General features: G+C 46.3%; 2 protein-coding genes across 4 annotated transcripts in view; both read right to left on the bottom strand.

Annotated features, from left to right (window-relative positions):
* Nucleotides 1–770: 770 nt before the first annotated feature.
* si:ch211-113d22.2 (activin receptor type-1C) lies at nt 771–5,236 on the bottom strand. The gene is made up of 3 exons (XM_041900025.1): nt 5,109–5,236; nt 4,239–4,352; nt 771–1,640 (listed from the first exon to the last, which is right to left on the bottom strand). The coding sequence occupies exons 1-3, from the start codon at nt 5,155–5,157 to the stop codon at nt 1,423–1,425; spliced, it is 381 nt and encodes a 126-aa protein (XP_041755959.1). The 5' UTR covers nt 5,158–5,236; the 3' UTR covers nt 771–1,422.
* Nucleotides 5,237–6,653: 1,417 nt separating this feature from the next.
* The window catches only part of LOC121584924 (transforming acidic coiled-coil-containing protein 1), a 34,141-nt gene continuing 23,442 nt past the window's right edge, over nt 6,654–17,352 (bottom strand). For 2 of the 3 annotated variants that reach the window (XM_041901183.2, XM_041901181.2), the window contains exons 3-14: nt 14,798–15,206; nt 14,567–14,602; nt 13,784–13,844; nt 13,250–13,334; nt 12,481–12,533; nt 9,560–9,697; nt 9,402–9,478; nt 9,041–9,084; nt 8,749–8,909; nt 8,523–8,629; nt 8,288–8,408; nt 6,654–8,108 (exon numbers count right to left, since the gene is read on the bottom strand). In XM_041901183.2, the coding sequence (XP_041757117.1) occupies nt 8,040–8,108; nt 8,288–8,408; nt 8,523–8,629; nt 8,749–8,909; nt 9,041–9,084; nt 9,402–9,478; nt 9,560–9,697; nt 12,481–12,533; nt 13,250–13,334; nt 13,784–13,844; nt 14,567–14,602; nt 14,798–15,206 (1,361 nt within the window). In that variant the 3' untranslated portion in view covers nt 6,654–8,039. The remainder of the gene's footprint in view (nt 8,109–8,287; nt 8,409–8,522; nt 8,630–8,748; nt 8,910–9,040; nt 9,085–9,401; nt 9,479–9,559; nt 9,698–12,480; nt 12,534–13,249; nt 13,335–13,783; nt 13,845–14,566; nt 14,603–14,797; nt 15,207–17,352) is intronic. The other variant, XM_041901182.2, reaches the window with a different exon arrangement.

Here is a 17,352-nt window from a genome sequence, read left to right as displayed (position 1 = left end):
CTCACAAACAGAGCGATATTCTAACCATTTATCTCTTCCCTTCTTATTTCCATTTTTATCTACCATTCTTTCTCCTTCTCTCAGCTGGCAGCATTGCTATGGGAACTGGGTCAAAGTCACATCATATGATTCAGGATCTGTATGTCTCTCTCTCTTTCTCTGTCTCTCTTTCTCTCTCTCTTCGCTCAGCTGACTGGTTGGTATTTATGTGGGCTCAGACAGAGGAGGGAGAGAGACATGGTCTCACATGAAGAAGAGGCTAACAGGGAAATAGAAGTTACAGTAACAGTCTGCTATGGTGCGCAGAGCTACTGTGACTAGCCTAAATGGGGTAGATATTCTGTCTGAATGGGGTGATTAGTGGGTACGATCTGTATCCTTGTCTAGACCAGTTGTTCTCTCTGCCTCGTCCAACTGTCCTTACCTGAGTCTGCCCTGCACAGAGTGATTATACAGTCTGAGACAGAGACAGAGAAGAAGTCAGCGTTCGCTAGAGACAGACTGGAGGTGTGAGGAGGAAATGTGTTTGTGTGTGTTCGTGCGTGTGTGTGACCTCACGTCCTGTCCTAGGTCAGAGGTCACAGAAACGGAGGAGGGAGTCTAAACCTATGGTCTCAACATTTCCACTGATGCCACCCACTGACAGTCTCACACTGTAGCACGCTACACACACACACACACACACACACACACACACACACACACACACACACACACACACACCAACAACAAAACCAACTGCAGAGAGATAGAAAGGAAAAGTAAGGGTGTAATAGCATGTTTATTTATAAATAAGTATTGAAGCATAACAATATGAACAATGGAAGAAGTACCAACATGTCTCTCAGTGTGGAGTTTCTGTTTAATTCATGATGATTGGAGTCTGAAGGCTGAAGAGTGCCCTAATGTATGTGGTCACTGTGGGAACGAGCCTAACACTAGGCCTACTGTGAGTCCAGCACTAACCAACAATGTCATACATACACACAGGCTACCATGGGTGACATTTTAGATCTGCCCCAGGTATAAAGCTCTAACCCCAGCCTGGCTCACATCCACCCAGAGTCTACTGACACTACAGGAGTTCCATCCTCTCTCTTATCATATCAAACATCTCAGTTTGTATATATGACTGGTTATGGACACACATCTGCATTAGTGACAGAGCTAACTCATATAGAGTGATACATCAGTTCCATCTGTCTTTAAACTTGGTTGAATGTGCTTTTATGACCCCCACCACAGGCATCACACACACTCTTACTAATCCCTGTGTGATTCACCAAACCCTGGCTCATCAGCATTCTGCAGACTCACTCCGAGGGGATGGATGGATAAATGGTTTTGTGGTAGGGCTGTATGAAAGAATGAATAAATGGATACATGGATAGTAAAGGGATGAATCTATTTATGATCAGGAGTTTAGAACCTGCTGAGGGCCATGCGGAGCATCAGAGCCCCAAGTAGCAGAACAGGGCTGGCTCCCAGGGCCTCAGCTGTGTTTTTGTGCTCCCCGTGCTGGTGGCCCTTATGAGGCCCATTGCAGTCATCAGTGAAACAACACTCCATCTTGGCTCCAGAGTTGCCACTGTGGGCCTTATCACAGAACGCTTTGTAGGAGCATGACTTCATCACCGTGTCTGAAACACAGGAGGGAGAGAGGAGTGGGGAGAAAGGGAGAGAGGGAGGAGAGAGGAGTGGGGAGGGAGGGAGGAGAGGAGTGGGGAGGGAGGGAGGGAGAGAAAGAGGGGAGGAAAGGTGTGAGGAAGGAGATTGTTTTATTGTCCTCTTCGGAGGACACATCTAGTTTTGTTTTTACAGCTTTTCAGCTACATATACATACATTTTACATACACATGTTACATACATGGTACTTTTATATATAGCAATCACATAACAATAATGCATTACCGAACATAAACTCTTTAATCCCACCCCTCAGCCAATCTCAGCCCATCCCACCTATCACCATAGACCACCCTCGTTTGGTTTCCATGTGCCATATATTTTTCAATTGTGCTGTGATGTTTTACATATATTTGGAACCTTTCTAATTGCATAGTATGCACAGATTGTGAGCTAAAGATGAAAACCTTTCCTACGAGTATCATTATATTATTGATTGATTTACTATTGCTTTCCAAATCGCTCAACACTGCTATTTGTAGGTTTAATTTAAGTGAATGTTGTGATTTTTTTTTACCATTCATGAACCTGTGACCAGAAACAAGCTACATAGGGGCAATACCATAATAAATGATCCTGTCTCTTCGCAGCAAAATCTACAGAGCTGAGATTGTTGTATGCTCCATATATATAGCATTCTGTTGGTTGCAATAATTTTGTATAATAATTTACATTGAAAAACTCGAAGTGTTGAATCAAGTGTTGTTTTTTGTATCAGTTCAAAAACCATGTGCCATGGAATCGGTACATCAAACATCTCTTCCCATTTATTTTGCAACATGTATGGAGCAGCTGTACAAGGAGAGTTCGTTTTATTTTATATTTCAACCCTGTTGAATCATGGCTTCCTACTCTTCTCCTCTTCCTTTCATCTGCCCTTCTTCGCCCTCGCCCTTCCCATCTACCCACCAACTCCCCCCCCACTCAGACACAGAGGGTTGTGGTTGATAAAAGCTGCTGAGAATTTATCCAGAAACCTGAGAGATGAGGACACAGTGATTACAGGGCACGGAGAGAGCGGGAGAGCGACCGCTGACAAAAGAGAGAGCAATACGTACATATCTACTCTATTATCGAATTTGCGTGGTTATTGATTTAGTGTGTGATATAGTATAGTAGCATAAAGACTCATGTTTATTTAGCTTTAAAATCTGTTTTGTACAAGATGTGTTCAAGATGTGTTCATATCAGTTCCACAGTAGCTAGAACACTGATAATGGGGGGAATGATGAAGTCTAAAAAGTATACCTTGCAGATCTTTGCTGAATTTAATATTTTTGCACTCTAATCATTTCAGATATACAGAAGTCCCTATAGGAGGCAGGGTCTAGGGGTCGATGTGGATTTCGGCACTTGTATGTCTGTGCTCTATTTCCAGCAGTGTATAGTCAAAGATAGTTCATCTGTGTCGTTTTCAATGGGAGCAAATTAATCATAGTTGGCAGAACAAGCAAGAAGGTGGGCAGAGCCAAGCACGAGCTAGCGAGATCCTATTGGCGCGTTCTATCAGGTATTTGCATATTTTCATTAGGGAACGTTATCGCTGTGAAGTGAGCGTGTGCTATAACTCATTTCGCCCTAGCACTCCTTGTAAACAACGCCATTTGTAGAAACTTTGGCAAAGGGTCACGTCTACAAAACTTAGTGCACTCTGTTCGTAACATATTTTAGTTTTGGGAACAGAAAACTGAATTGAGAGCTTTCCTTAGATGACAAAATCTGCAGAATGTTGGCCCAGATCTATCTCGCGCCATTCTACACTGCATGCCACTGGGCTTCCTCTTCGCACCATATTTGGTGGGGAGTGGAAATTCTATCCGGATGCTTCAGATTTATACAGCCGGTGAAACATCTGGCTCCTTGTTCCATCTGTGGTGTAGTGCTGATTGTGTAGTGCTGATGGTGTTGCCACAGAGTTTCTAAACCCAGAGGCGCAACATTGCGAGACTTTCGAGAACACTTGCGAAACAGACCAAGCCGGGGTTTGATAAGTCAATGAGAGAAGTAAAACATTCTTCCTTAGTTGTTAATTTTCTCAAAATCTTAAGGCACAACCTAGATGTCTTAACTAGTCGATATTATTTATCCAACCTCGTGATAGTGACAAACTGATACGTTTTCATTTTCGTCAAAAACAACTTTATATCGAAGAAGTTCCTTTGATTTGATTGCCAGCACAGGCGCAGTTCGGCGCGAGACAACCGTTGGACCGCCGACGTCTTTCTACGCATGAGCCTTTGAAAAAGAAAAGGAGAGCCGCACACTCTAGGAGCTCAGATGCAATAATTTAATAACCAACGTTTCGACAGACAAGCTGTCTTCCTCATGAGCCTACCTAACCAACGTCGCCTTGACATTGCCTACAAGTGTGATCGGGGATTTCTATTGGAGAAGCAGTTTTAGCCTATCTTCATACTGTACTGTCTTTGGTGGTGCTGTCCTCCACTACAACCAGGAAGATCAACTGACTCCTAGAACTAGCCTGACATCTAGTGGTAGAAAATAATGCTGCACGCTTTGGTCATGAAAGTAATTTGTGGGTGTGTACTTACTATGTCCTGTGATGGTGGAGCAGGCGTCAGCGAATTGAGGGCAGGTGGTGGATCCTTGTTTAGTACAATCATCCTCATTGGACGCTACGCATGAGTGACACTTCAGTGCGTGACCTTTAGACATGGAACAGGAGAGAACGTCTGAGATGAGACTAAGCAGCATGTACCAACACACACAGACAGACAAGCAATCCCTCTGCAAGAGGGTTGGATCGAGGCTACCTCTCAACATAACCCTAACTCTCAGTCTCAACATGCACACATTGTCCCTGAGTAACTGGGAGCCCATAAATACAAACTGATATCTGATAATGTACAGAGCAACTCCAAGGCTGTGTCTGTGACCTAACCCAGACTGGCCCTGTCCATGTGTCCTGTCCTGTCAACCCCTCTGGCTTTCATGAACAAATAAGAGCACACTGAAACCCACTGCCAGCCAGCCAGACAGAGAGACAGACAAGTAAACACAGCCCTTCACTTCAAGGCACAACCCTTACCAATATGATGACTAAAACAAAATAAACTGAAATCTGACCCCCTGGTACAGTTAGGGTTAGTGTTGACCTATGGCTAGGGTTAGTGTTAGCATCAGTTACTCTCATTGGGTCCCAGACTCTTCTGTGAGTTATGTGATCCAACTAAGCTCTTGACATTTTGTTTGACACCCACCAGATAAACAACCCAACATTTCTAACCTGATTACATCTTTTAACATTGACCCAGTAAAGACTATATATTCAGACCCACCGTTTGAGAATCAGAGCCCCCTTTAAAAAAAACGTATAACCCCTTATAAAACCCAGAATCCCCCAGACGGTCCCCCTCTAGTTGCTCAAATAACCCTGCTACTACATGTACAGAGAGACTTACTGTGGCAGGCCAGGCACACCAACATCAGCAGAGCCAGGACAGCCTTCATAGTGCCGGATGCACGGTGTGTATCAGTGTACGTTTGGGAGTCCAGTACTGGAGTGGGAGCAAAGAGGAGGTAAACGCAGAGGAGAGAAAAGAGAAGGGGGTGGGGGTGTCTTGGGGCAATAACGTCTTAGCCCTAATCCCTATCAACCCTGCACACCCAGCACCCTTTGTTATTGTGTTAATGGACTTACCCAGGGTAGCTTTGACAGGGTCAGGTATACTCTCAGTACTGTTGTCTGTACTGTATTCACTCACTGACTCACTCACTCACTCACTCACTCACTCACTCACTCACTCACTCACTCACTCACTCACTCACTCACTCACTCACTCACTCACTCACTCACTCACTCACTCACTCACTCACTCACTCACTCACTCACTCACTCACACACTCATTCACCTTTACGGGCATCACACACCCCCTACAGTATGCTGTCTAAGTGATCAGAGAAATAATACAACCACACTAGGTTGTCACAGATCATTCTCCCCAACTACAGGGAAATTCAACCTAAAATGTGTCACTTGCATGCACTTGCCCTCTAACTCAAGGTCAGAGTCTCATGACATCCATTTCGCTCTGTATATGTGTGGCTGTGTGAGTGCATGTGTCTATATTTCTGTGAGTGTGTCAGACAGAGGACATAAGTGTTGTGTCAGGGGATGTTAGGTCTGAGAATAAGAGGATAAAGCAGACATGGTGACGCCTTTCACACTCTTCTTTGTTCAGCTGCTAGTCCAGGGCTAGGCTGCGGTTCCCTCTGGCAGAGACTGAAGATGCCAGAGACTGAGGATTCAGTTAAGTCAGTGCTTGTAGCTGTGATGTCAGACCCAACCCGTGAAGCTGTGATGTCAGACCATACCTGTGAAGCTGTGAACAAAGAAACTCTCCTGCACACAGAAGCCATGAGAATACACTTCTTTATTATTACAGTCTTGTTTAATCAGGACACACACTGCATATACCGTATTAGTCAACATAGTCAGTACAGTACAACTGTGCGTTTCTTATTCCCACTTTACAAATATTAATGACAATTCAAAAAGGGATCATCAGTGATGTACATAACGTAAAAAAAAACAATATTGTCTAACGAAACCTTCAATGAAGCTGGAGGTAACACAACTGCAGAATGGCACAAAGATGTGTATGATAGACACTCAGGCGTGTGTGTGTGTGTGCATGCATGTGTGCATGTTATACTTAAGCAATAAGGCCCGAGGGGGTGTGGTATATGGCCAATATATCACGGCTAAGGGCTGTTCTTATGTACGACGCAACGCAGAGTGCCTGGACACAGCCCTTAGTCATGGTATATTAGCCATATATGACAAACCCCCAAGGTGCCTTATTGCTATTATAAACTGGTTACCAACGTAATTAGAGCAGTTCAATTAAATGTTTTTTCATACCCGTGGTATATGGTCTAATATACCACGTCTATCAGACAATCAGCATTCAGGGCTCGAACCATCTAGTTATAATGTATCTTGTTTAACTATGGCATTCACAGAGTAGAATGGCAGAGAGGGAACTAGTACCGTGAGGCGGTGTGACGCTCTCCACTGGGGGAAGAAGAGTATTTAACAGAACCAGTTCAGCTGAGAACAGTTAAGCAGTGAATAAGATAAACGTTATCTTTCTATGCCACTAAATAGGTGCTGCAGTAAAACACAGTAGTTTCGTCCCAAATGGCACCCTATTCCCTATATAGTGCACTACTTTTGAACAGGGTCCATGGGAGCTCACATTATCCTGGAACAGTTCTCTCTACCTCCATGTCATAACATTTCACACCTGGACACTACAGGTGCTGTGCATGTCAGTGGCTAAAGGGGAACATGAGCAGGATATTCTGAGCATTTTTTATTCTGAACAACCAATAATAACAGCCAGTCATTAAAACACTCTTCCAGTTTACAGTATTTGTTTGTACATATACAAAATATATAGTCTTTGTATTAAATTCACCATTTCCAGATTTCCAGTAACTGAGTATACTACTCTCTGGTCCAACACACTGGCCTGAGACAAACACTAACCAGGTGGAGTTTAGGACAGTGGGAAACCCTCCCCTGTGCTGTTGTGCTGGAGGTTATCTAAACCTGTCCAAGACCGCACAGAGCAGAATATACAGTAGACCTACAGCTCCTCTTCCTCTGCTAACACAAGGCCTCATATACAGACAGGAGAAATGCTTTATATTTCCCAGGACAACCCCCCACATGACCCCTATCAATAGCAGTGCATCCTAACCCTGACCCTACGCCCATATCCCCCCTCCTTATAATAGTGCAGTCATACAGAAGGGTTAAACACATCTCACCCCTGATCTCTAATCCCTGACTGTCCTAGAGCCTAGATTGTCTACCTGGTCCTGCCCTAGTCTCCTAGTGTTCAGAATAAATACCCTATGTACAGTACATCTCAGCAAGGGTGTTTTTTGTTTTGGGGTTTATGTATATAATCTATGAATAAATGCTCTACAAAATGTTACCATCAGGTAAATAAGCACAAATCTATGCAACGCCAAGACAGCACATTATATTAGTGTTACAGGACAGAAAGACAGACGGATGGAGGGAGTAAGGGATTTGGTCTTGCGTGGCGAAAACGACCAAAACAAAAACAGTCCACATGTAACATAGGCTCTGGCTCAAATGACACCCTACTCTCCATATAGTGCACTACTTTTGACCAAGAGAAATGGGTTATCATATGACATTTGACCTGTACAGCAGCATTAGGGGCAGGCGCCCCAAGGGAAAACTGAACTGTTCATTGGCTGGACACATGCACAGGGCAGGGTATGCCATAGGTTGTAGGCAGGGTTGTCTTGGCGGGTCAAGATTGAAGGATTTGGACATATGGAATCTGTCTCAGTCTGTTCTGCCCATCTTGGCGATGAGCTCGTCACAGATCTTGGTGAGCTCCTCGATTTCCTCAGCCTGTGAAAAGACAGAAGATCACGTCAGGGAGATTCAAGACTAAGATCTGGTTAGCGAAAACGCTGTGTTATGTAGAGCAAGCAACTTTCTGTTATCATGAAGAGTTTGTGTTGTGTGTTACTTTCTGCTATGGGGCTAAATAAAAGGCATTAGCATGTAGCATTTGTGTTGTTCGTTACCTTCTGCTGCAGGGCTCTCTCCAGAGACTCCACCCTCATCTGCTCCTTCCTCAGGCTGGCGGTCAGAGCAACACTCTCAGAGCTGGCCTTGCTGCGTACCTGGGCTATGTCCTGATTAGCCCTGAGGGGAGGAATAGGGTAGATGTTTCATTGGTTAGTAGGTAGTCACAGACCCCTGTGTGTGTGTGTGTGTGTGTGTGTGTGTAGTGTGTGTAGTGTGCGTGCGTGATCATACTTGTCTAGTTTCTCCTCAGCGTGGAGTTTGAGCGTCTGGTATCTCTGCTCCTCCTGCTTGACTCTGGCCAGATACTCCTGAGCACACTTCTTCAACACCTCCTCATTCTACATGCACACAATGGTAGAACCACAACATTCCACATAAAAAATATACATCAAATGTGCTTAAAGACTAATGATACTCAGGTCAGACTATTCTTGACCCCTGAACTCTGACCTCTAACCTTCTTAAAGCCGTCCAGGGTGCTCTTCATGTTCTCGTAGCGGCGGAACATATCGGACAGCGAGCGTTCTACTGAGCTCAGGTCTGCAAGCGCCAACTCCTTCTCCATGGTTACAGCCTGCAAAGACTTCTGGGAGCTCATGGTGTTGCGCTGTTCGTCCTCTGAGCAAGAGAGAGTTCACACGGACGGGTCATTTTATGATTCCATGCATCGATGCCACCACTACACTGGGTATACCAGTCATTTATGGAAAGGAATGTTTGAAGAGGTTTGGTTGACCTAAGCCACTCACCAATCATCTGGGCGATGGTCTTCTCATACTCTGCCACAATCTTCCTGTGAGAGAGGAGGAACGGTTACTGAGGAGTCTCTACTAGCTAACCCTCAGTCTGTTCACAGCTCAGCACACATCACATCATTACTAGCCTCACAGTACAGTTCAGGTGACTGGTAACAGAATGGTACATGTGAATAGGGTTGGAAAATTCCTGGAACTTTCAATAAATTCCCTGGTTTTCCCCAAATCCCAGCTGGAGGTTTCCCGGAATCAGGAGGGAATAAGCAGGAAATCCATACCCTCCAACCAGGATTTCTGGAATTCCAGGGAATTTATTGAAAGTTCCGTGAATTTTGTAACCCTACATGTGAGTTACCTCATCTCCATGACTTCCTGTCTGCTGTCCTCATACTTTCTCCTCCAGTCACTGGCCTCCGTCTCCTTAGTGATGATCTGACACAGGAGACAGTTATTACTGTGTTACCCTGTGTGTGTGTGTGTGTGTGTGTGTGTGTGGTCTACTATTTAACCTACCTCCTCTCTGATAAGGGTGAGAACAGCCGTTTTCTCTTCCTCGCTGATGCAAATGGGGTCTAGAACCTCACTTCCTGTCTTCTTCTGCATGTTACTTCCTCCCAGCTTGGCGTTCTTCAGCTGGCAGGGGTCCTCATACTGCAGAGAGATGGGTGTCAGAGTAGGAGAGGAGTTCCATCAGTACCTGACTAGATGTTAGATTAAATTGACCCAAACCCGGATTTAGTCACAATGTCAACTGTGGCCTGTAGCATTGATACACTCTCTGTGAATGTTTCTGTCACGATCGTCGGGAACAGAGGACCAAGGCGCAGCGTAGAAGGTGAACATACTTTTTATTTAATGATACACGAACAAAAACAACAAAACGATAACGTGACGTCCTTGGATCAAACACAAACCTAATTGGAACAAGATCCCACAAACACTGTGGGAAAACTGGCTGCTTAAGTATGGTTCCCAATCAGAGACAACAAGCAACAGCTGATACACGTTGCCTCTGATTGAGAACCACACTGGCCAACATAGAAATACTAAACTAGAACGAAAAACAATGAAAACTCACACCCTGGCTCAACATACTAGAGTCCCCAGAGCCAGGGCGTGACAGTACCCCACCCCCCAACCAAACACCACAGGGGAGGGACCGGGTGGGCACTCCGCCTTGGCGGCGGTTCCGGCTCCGGGCATGATCCCCACTCCCTCTCTAACCCCCCAAAGTACCCCTGGTCCGGTCCGGCCCCGCTGACCGGAGCTGGACTGCACACCGGTGGAGCGGACCGCTCTAGCTCCGGCGTGAAGCAGCTGACCCGTGCCGAACCAGGCACCGGTGGAACAGGCACGGGCTGTGCCGGGCTGACGACGCACACCACTGGCTTGGTGTGGGGAGCAGGAACGGGCCGAGCCGGGCTAACAAAACGCACCCCTGACTTGGTGCGGGGAGCAGGAGCGGGCCGGACCTGGCTGACGAAGCGCACCACTGACTTGGTGCGGGGAGCAGGAACGGGCCGGACCGGGCTGACGAAGCGCACCACTGACTTGGTGCGGGGAGCAGGAACGGGCCGGACCGGGCTGACGAGGCGCACCACTGAGTTGGTGCGGGGAGCAGGAGCGGACCGGACCGGGCTGACGAAGCGCACCACTGACTTGGTGCGGGGAGCAGGAGCGGACCGGACCGGGCTGACGAAGCGCACCACTGACTTGGTGCGGGGAGCAGGAGCGGGCCGGACCGGGCTGACGACGCGCACCACAGGCTCGATGCGAGGGACAGGAACAGGCCGGACCGTACTGGGGACACACACCACTGGCCCTACGCAGGGATCAGGAACGGGCCGGACCGGACTGGTAACACACCCCAGTACCTCTCGCCGTGCCTCTACACTTTCCTTCCCCTTTGTGACCAGTGGCCCCCTTAACCTGGCGGCCTCCTCTGCCAACCCGCTGGACCGCTCTATCGCGGCCTCCTGCTGCCCCGTCGTCCACGGCGTGAGCCCCCCCCTAAAAATTTTCTGGGTGTCTCTCCTCCCCGTGGACCAGGCCTCCCTAGTTCTCGCCAGACTCTCACCCCACTGCTCCAAAGTCCAACCTCTCTGCTCTTCACTTGGCTTGGCCCAGTCGAGACTCTTAATCCACTGCTCCATAGTCCAACCTCTCTGCTCTTCACTTGGCTTGGCCCAGTCGAGACTCCTACTCAACTGATCCCAGGTCCATCCTCTCTCCTCTTCACGCTGCTTGGTGCTGTCTTGGTGGGATCTTCTGTCACGATCGTCGGGAACAGAGGACCAAGGCGCAGCGTGGAAGGTGAACATACTTTTTATTTAATGATACACGAACAAAAACAACAAAACGATAACGTGACGTCCTTGGATCAAACACAAACCTAATTGGAACAAGATCCCACAAACACTGTGGGAAAACTGGCTGCTTAAGTATGGTTCCCAATCAGAGACAACAAGCAACAGCTGATACACGTTGCCTCTGATTGAGAACCACACTGGCCAACATAGAAATACTAAACTAGAACGAAAAACAAATGAAAACTCACACCCTGGCTCAACATACTAGAGTCCCCAGAGCCAGGGCGTGACAGTTTCTGGGTGTGGCAGACTGGTTAAACAGTTTGTTTGTAGGTAAATTCCTTCTGTGTGTTTCACTCAATAATAAACAGATTATAGTACAGTGTAGTATAGTGTTTGTCAGAGCTGTATACAGACACAATCACTTCTGTATTGGCTCTGCCTTCATCAGCATGTCTACTCTGGTGCTCTCAGAGGAGGGGGGCTAGAGGGAGGTTAGAAGTTGAGGTCTTGTTCCTCAGTGCCGGAGCTAAGGGTGGTTATTTCCATCTCTTTCTCTAGCCCTCCTCTCGCCCTCCCCCTCAACCCTCGTCCTCCTCTTATCCTTCCCTAGATTATAACTCACACTCATATCCTAATCCTATGCGACTGATCATCTCAAGCCCTCTATCGCCTGACGAGCTGGAGATGATGACAGACAGACAAGCTGAGGAGCTCGTGGTCAGTTCATGTGCATACAGTGTGGGAGTAAAGCTACCATGGTACTGTACTGTAGTGGGCTACTGTAGTGGGCACCGGGTAGACTAGAAGACTAATCAAGCCAGTCACCATCACCATCTCAGCGGGCCAGATAGCTCCTCAACATCACTGTGAACACAGCTCTAATCCACTACTAGAACATGATGATGATGACAATGATTGTTAACACTCTACAGTAGCATCATGGCCATGATCTGTTTTCCGAAAAGTGTTCCATACAGCTAGCTCACTGGTGTCGCCATCTAGTGGTCACCAGTGGGATCACATGATTCTGACAGAACCATCATCTCTAGATCCGTCTCTGAAGTGGACCAAACTCTCTCTGGTCTATATGTGACTGTTAACAGGGCATGTTAGTGTACTCACCATAGAACAGCAGTCTGACTCCTCTGGTCTGGCTGACACATTCAGCTCTTGCCCTGGAAGAGAACAACACATCACATCAAACATTTGTACCCTTGAATGACAAGTCACTAAAAGTGTCTGTGTCAAATATCCCACACTGTATTCTCAAAAGGAACTGTTATATTCTGTTCTGTTATTTTTCTATTATTTTTTTATTCAATTCTATTATTGTATTTTATTTTCTGTTCTATTCTTATCTGACTCCAACCACTGGGAGCTCCATGTATTGCTGCTGTATAACCAGGAGGGGGCAGTGTATGCCTGCAGCACAGAGGACTGTCTCATAATAAATTCCTAAAATGACAGACAGAATCTACCATATACTTCTCCACAGACTAGACAGAAATAAACAGAGCAGAGCAGAACAGAGCAGAACAGACAATATAAAGGCCAACTCAACACCGTAGAACACAGCTACAGTAGAAGTGTGTCGCATGCAGCCTGAGGGACTATTGATCGGGTACAGTCTGTCTGCTTCCTGTCACACTGCTGGGGTTTTGCTTATTGGCTCATACACACATAGACCCATCAGGCATACACTACAACAAGCTGCATGAGTCATACACAGTAGGCCTAGCGGTCGAGTCAGCATGAGGGATGGTGGAAGGCCAGATTAGAGCATCTGGGGTGGAGGGGACAACAATGACCTTCCCTGTGATATTCATTAACCAACACATGGGTTCACACACACTGATGTTGGGTGTGTCTGATCCCCTTATTCCCCACTCACCGTTGTGGTCTCTATCTGCTCTGATTCCTGTCGTGCTGGCTAGCTTCTCCTCATCTGTAGCGTGACCTTTGCGATGGTCGTCGTCCTACAGGCAGGGAGGGAGGGACAGACGGTCAGAGACATTTTCATCTGTAATTGGACAGTCTCCCTTCTCTCCCTGTTGCCATGCCAGAGCAGGCCTGACATATACTGAGGGCTGAGGTAAAGTAGAGGACAGGGCTCTCAGAGAGGAACGTGTAGGTTAACCAGGGTCATGGTCATGTACACAGAGGAAAGGTACCAGCGTGAGAAACACTACAACACTACACTACACTACACAACACTACACTACAATCGCACGCACTCACACACACACACAAAATGTGATACAATGATGACCAAGGACAGCGATACATACACTTTTATCTGGAGCATTCAAAATCATTCTTTTAAAAATAACAGTTAAATAAAGTTTGCTGTCTTTATGGGAAAGGTATGAAGAAGAAAAGTAAAGCATTTCCTGTTTGAGAAGCTGGTTAGAACATTAACCCTTACCTTTCCGCTGGCATTCTGTAACAGAGTCTGGTTGTCCAGCTTCTTCACTTTACAGGAGTTCCTGAAGACAAAGAGCACTGAGGTCAGAGCTACTGAGACCTACCCTTATGCTAACCCTACCCAGATCATAGCTGACCCACCGACCATGTGTCTGGGACAGCAGCCAGACCCAAAGGTAGCAGAGTCCTATTATATGATATTAGGTGAGACTGAAACGATGTTGCTCTTACTGAGTATAAAGAGAGTACAGTAGGAGGAACGGAGAGAAAGCAGAGGAGAAAGCAGACTTTATAATCAGACCTCATTCTGTGCTTTCTCTGTTGAGTTGCTCTGTGCAGCTAAACTACTAAAGCAGAAAGCAGATTAATGAAACAGGCCGTTGCCTAATAGAAATAAAGCTGAGTCACCAAACTACTGCACAGAGCATGATTACACTTGAACAGAGAGTATTGTTAAGTTGCTGTAGACTAGAGTATTGTGAGGTTCTCTCTCTCTCGCTCTTTCTCTCTCTCTCTGAGGTGAAGTAGTGATAATGTAACAGACTCTGAGATCGACTAGCCCTGCCTGAGAGAATCTGATGACCAAACGGTTATCATTAAATTTGTCTCCATGCGTCAACCTGACACAGCACTAAAGAAGTCTAGCCAGGGCTGCTCTGACTGCAGTGAGTCGTGGTGTAGGAGAACATGCATGGAGGGCAGGGAGAGGGGAGACACAGAGGCTGGGGATTTGGTCAAGGTTTAATGGCGGGACAACAGAGACAGTACAGTATTCAGTACTTACAGCATCATACATAGTAAACGGACCTGGTCAGCAGTCCTGACGCCACACAGAAATAGACTCAGAGACAGGTAGAGTACAGAGAAAGAGCGGAGTGTGGGTGAGACATGAGAGGGGGTGGAGGGGAGAGGAGGGGGTATGATTGGTTGAGGGAGGGAGAGATAAGATCATGTGATTGTATGCTAAGTGGTCAGGCATGTGTAAGATAAGATGTCTTATATGAGTGTTACTCACGTGATGCCCGTGCTCATCCTAGGTGACTGTCTGTCTGAGTCCGGTCTGTCCAGTTCAGGGGTCAGGCTGTTGGGGTCAGAGTTCATGTTGCCGTTGGGGTCAGAGGTCATAGGAGCAAGGTCATCAACCTCGGCGGGGTCAGGGCAGTTGTGGACGGCGAGCGAGGGAGGGCGTAGGGTGCGGGGCTGGGGCAGAGGGGACGGGGAGAGACCTTCTTCTTCTCCAGGTCTGGAGGTCAACCTCAAGTTCAGGTTCTGGTCCAAACCTGCTCCACTCAGAGAAGGGGAAGAGCTATTGAGGTTGTTTAGGGCATCCTGGACTTCCTGAAGGGAGGCGGGATAAACATCCTGATTGGAGTTTCTGTCCAGGAAGAGGTGGGGCGTCAGCTGTCCGACATCTCTGGTGAGGACTGAAGAGAGGTGGAGTTAGTATCTCATGCTGGAGACAAGCAAGACAGCAACCTTTCTTTAAAAGTAGCACCAATAATGATGTTATGTCAACAACAACAACAACAGACATTTTAGCAGCAAATACATCTTGGGATTTATCTTTGTATGGTTTTCTTGTTTCAGATAATATACTACAGGAAATGCACATCTCTCTTCACCACTCTCTCTATAGCTTATATTTTCTCTATAGGATATTCTCTCTGTGGGAGCTCAGTTCCCACTGCATCAGGGTGAAAAACATATCTGGAATTGTGGACAGTGGCTCAAAACACAGGGAACATTTAATGCACTGCAGGCCAGCCTCAGTCCATGTCTAGTTAAAAGCGTGACTAGCTGAGCTGCAGCTTGTGGACTGAGCTATGTTTGAATGGCCTCTCACTTCCTGTTAGAACAATCAGAATGGCTCCTGACTCCCTGCTAGAATGCTAAAATTGGTCCCTTACAATGGTCCCTGCGTCAACAAAAACCTTGTCAACATCAAACACACACACAAACACAATGGTCCTCTCCCTAAGAGCACAGTAATGCTTTGAGTGCATGTTTAGCCAGGATCCTGCTGTGTTTATAACAGCTGACGGCAATGCACTTAACATGCTTCTGTTCTCTGGGGGCTGGGGCTGCTCAATTCAGTCTGGGCTTACACTGCTGAGAGAAGAGAGGCTCTAGCCCAGTGTGTGTGTGGGTGGTTATGTCAGAGTTGCTGACTCATACTGCTGTACAGTGAGCTCTCTGTTACAGAGAAATCCAGCACAAAGCCCAGGAACGCAGAACAATGTGACTACACTGCAATTCACACACACACTTGTGATATTGCTCAATGCTCTCACTCTCTGTGTCAGATCTGTTGTGTTCAGCACTGATTTTTTATTATAGCTTCCATGATTCGTATCATCGATTGCACAGTCTGTTTTGTTGATATGTTGTTATCGAAAATCACTAGGTGATTTGGTTGTTCTATTTCTGTTGTATGTGAGATGCTACCACAGATTATCCATTATATTGACCAGATAGTCTAGTGGCCACTCATAACAATGAAAATAAATGTCTTCAAAAATGGAAGGCAGTCGGGAGGAGGCAAGATCAGGTGGGACCATTCTAGCCAATGAGAGAGCAGATACGTGTAGGCAAAATGGTTTCCACTAGTTAACATAGCATCAGTCAAAATTGGCTATATCATAAAAATTCATGAAAACAAATTTGCTTTTTTGGTTTTAAATTAAGATTAGGGTTAGGCATAAGGTTAGCAGTGTGGTTAAAGCTAGGTTTAAAATAACCTTTTAAGAAGAAGAAATGGGCGGGGTTTATGACACAGACAAAATAAAATAACCTTTTAAGAAGAAGAAATGGGCGGGGTTTATGACTTTGTGGCTGTGGTAACTAGTGACGACCAGGCACAACTCCGATATTTAAAGTGTTTTTTCTCAAAGTTGCCAGGATGTCAATTGTTCTACTTACATCAGTACACTCGTAACAACCTAAGCATTACGAAACTTATATCAGATCAAATAAGCCACACAAGGCAAATAAGCCATTACATTTTTGACAATCTCATTGTTCTCCATACAAAAACTACTCGCTTAATGAGCGAAAAAAATTGAAAAACGCCACCTGCTGGAAAATACTGATTTTGGGCCCAGTTATCCCTCTTGCTTCGCCTCTTTCTATCTGATGTTACTCGTTTATATAAACATCAGGCTCAACTGAAAACAAGTGTTTGTTTGGTTCTTTTCCAAAATAACATTTGGCGAGCGAGGATGGCTGAAAGTATTTCTACAATATCCCTATCCTCCACCGGAGCAGTGGCCTCACACGGGCGAACCAACAATCCCATGGGACAGATGGAAGTTGTCGTTCGTGACATACATGCTAGCTACCGGACTGGATGTTGTTAGCCCTGAGAGGGAAAGAGCCATTCTTCTCCACTGTCTCTGTGCCGAGGGCCAGCGCATTTTCCAAACGCTCAGGGAAGCGCACACATATGATGCAGCTGTTTAACTTTTGTATGGACATTTTGCAAAGAAACAGAGTGTGCTTCTGAAAGGCTGCATTTTCGACAGCGCGCGAGTGAGTCAGTGACACAGTACGTCACTGATCTTAAAGGGCTAG

The sequence above is a fragment of the Coregonus clupeaformis genome, chromosome 16, assembly GCF_020615455.1.
Source record: "Coregonus clupeaformis isolate EN_2021a chromosome 16, ASM2061545v1, whole genome shotgun sequence".
NCBI classification, from domain to species: domain Eukaryota; kingdom Metazoa; phylum Chordata; class Actinopteri; order Salmoniformes; family Salmonidae; genus Coregonus; species Coregonus clupeaformis.
The sequence above is the reverse complement of the archived record's forward strand: the minus strand, read 5'-3'. Positions and strand labels throughout refer to the sequence as shown.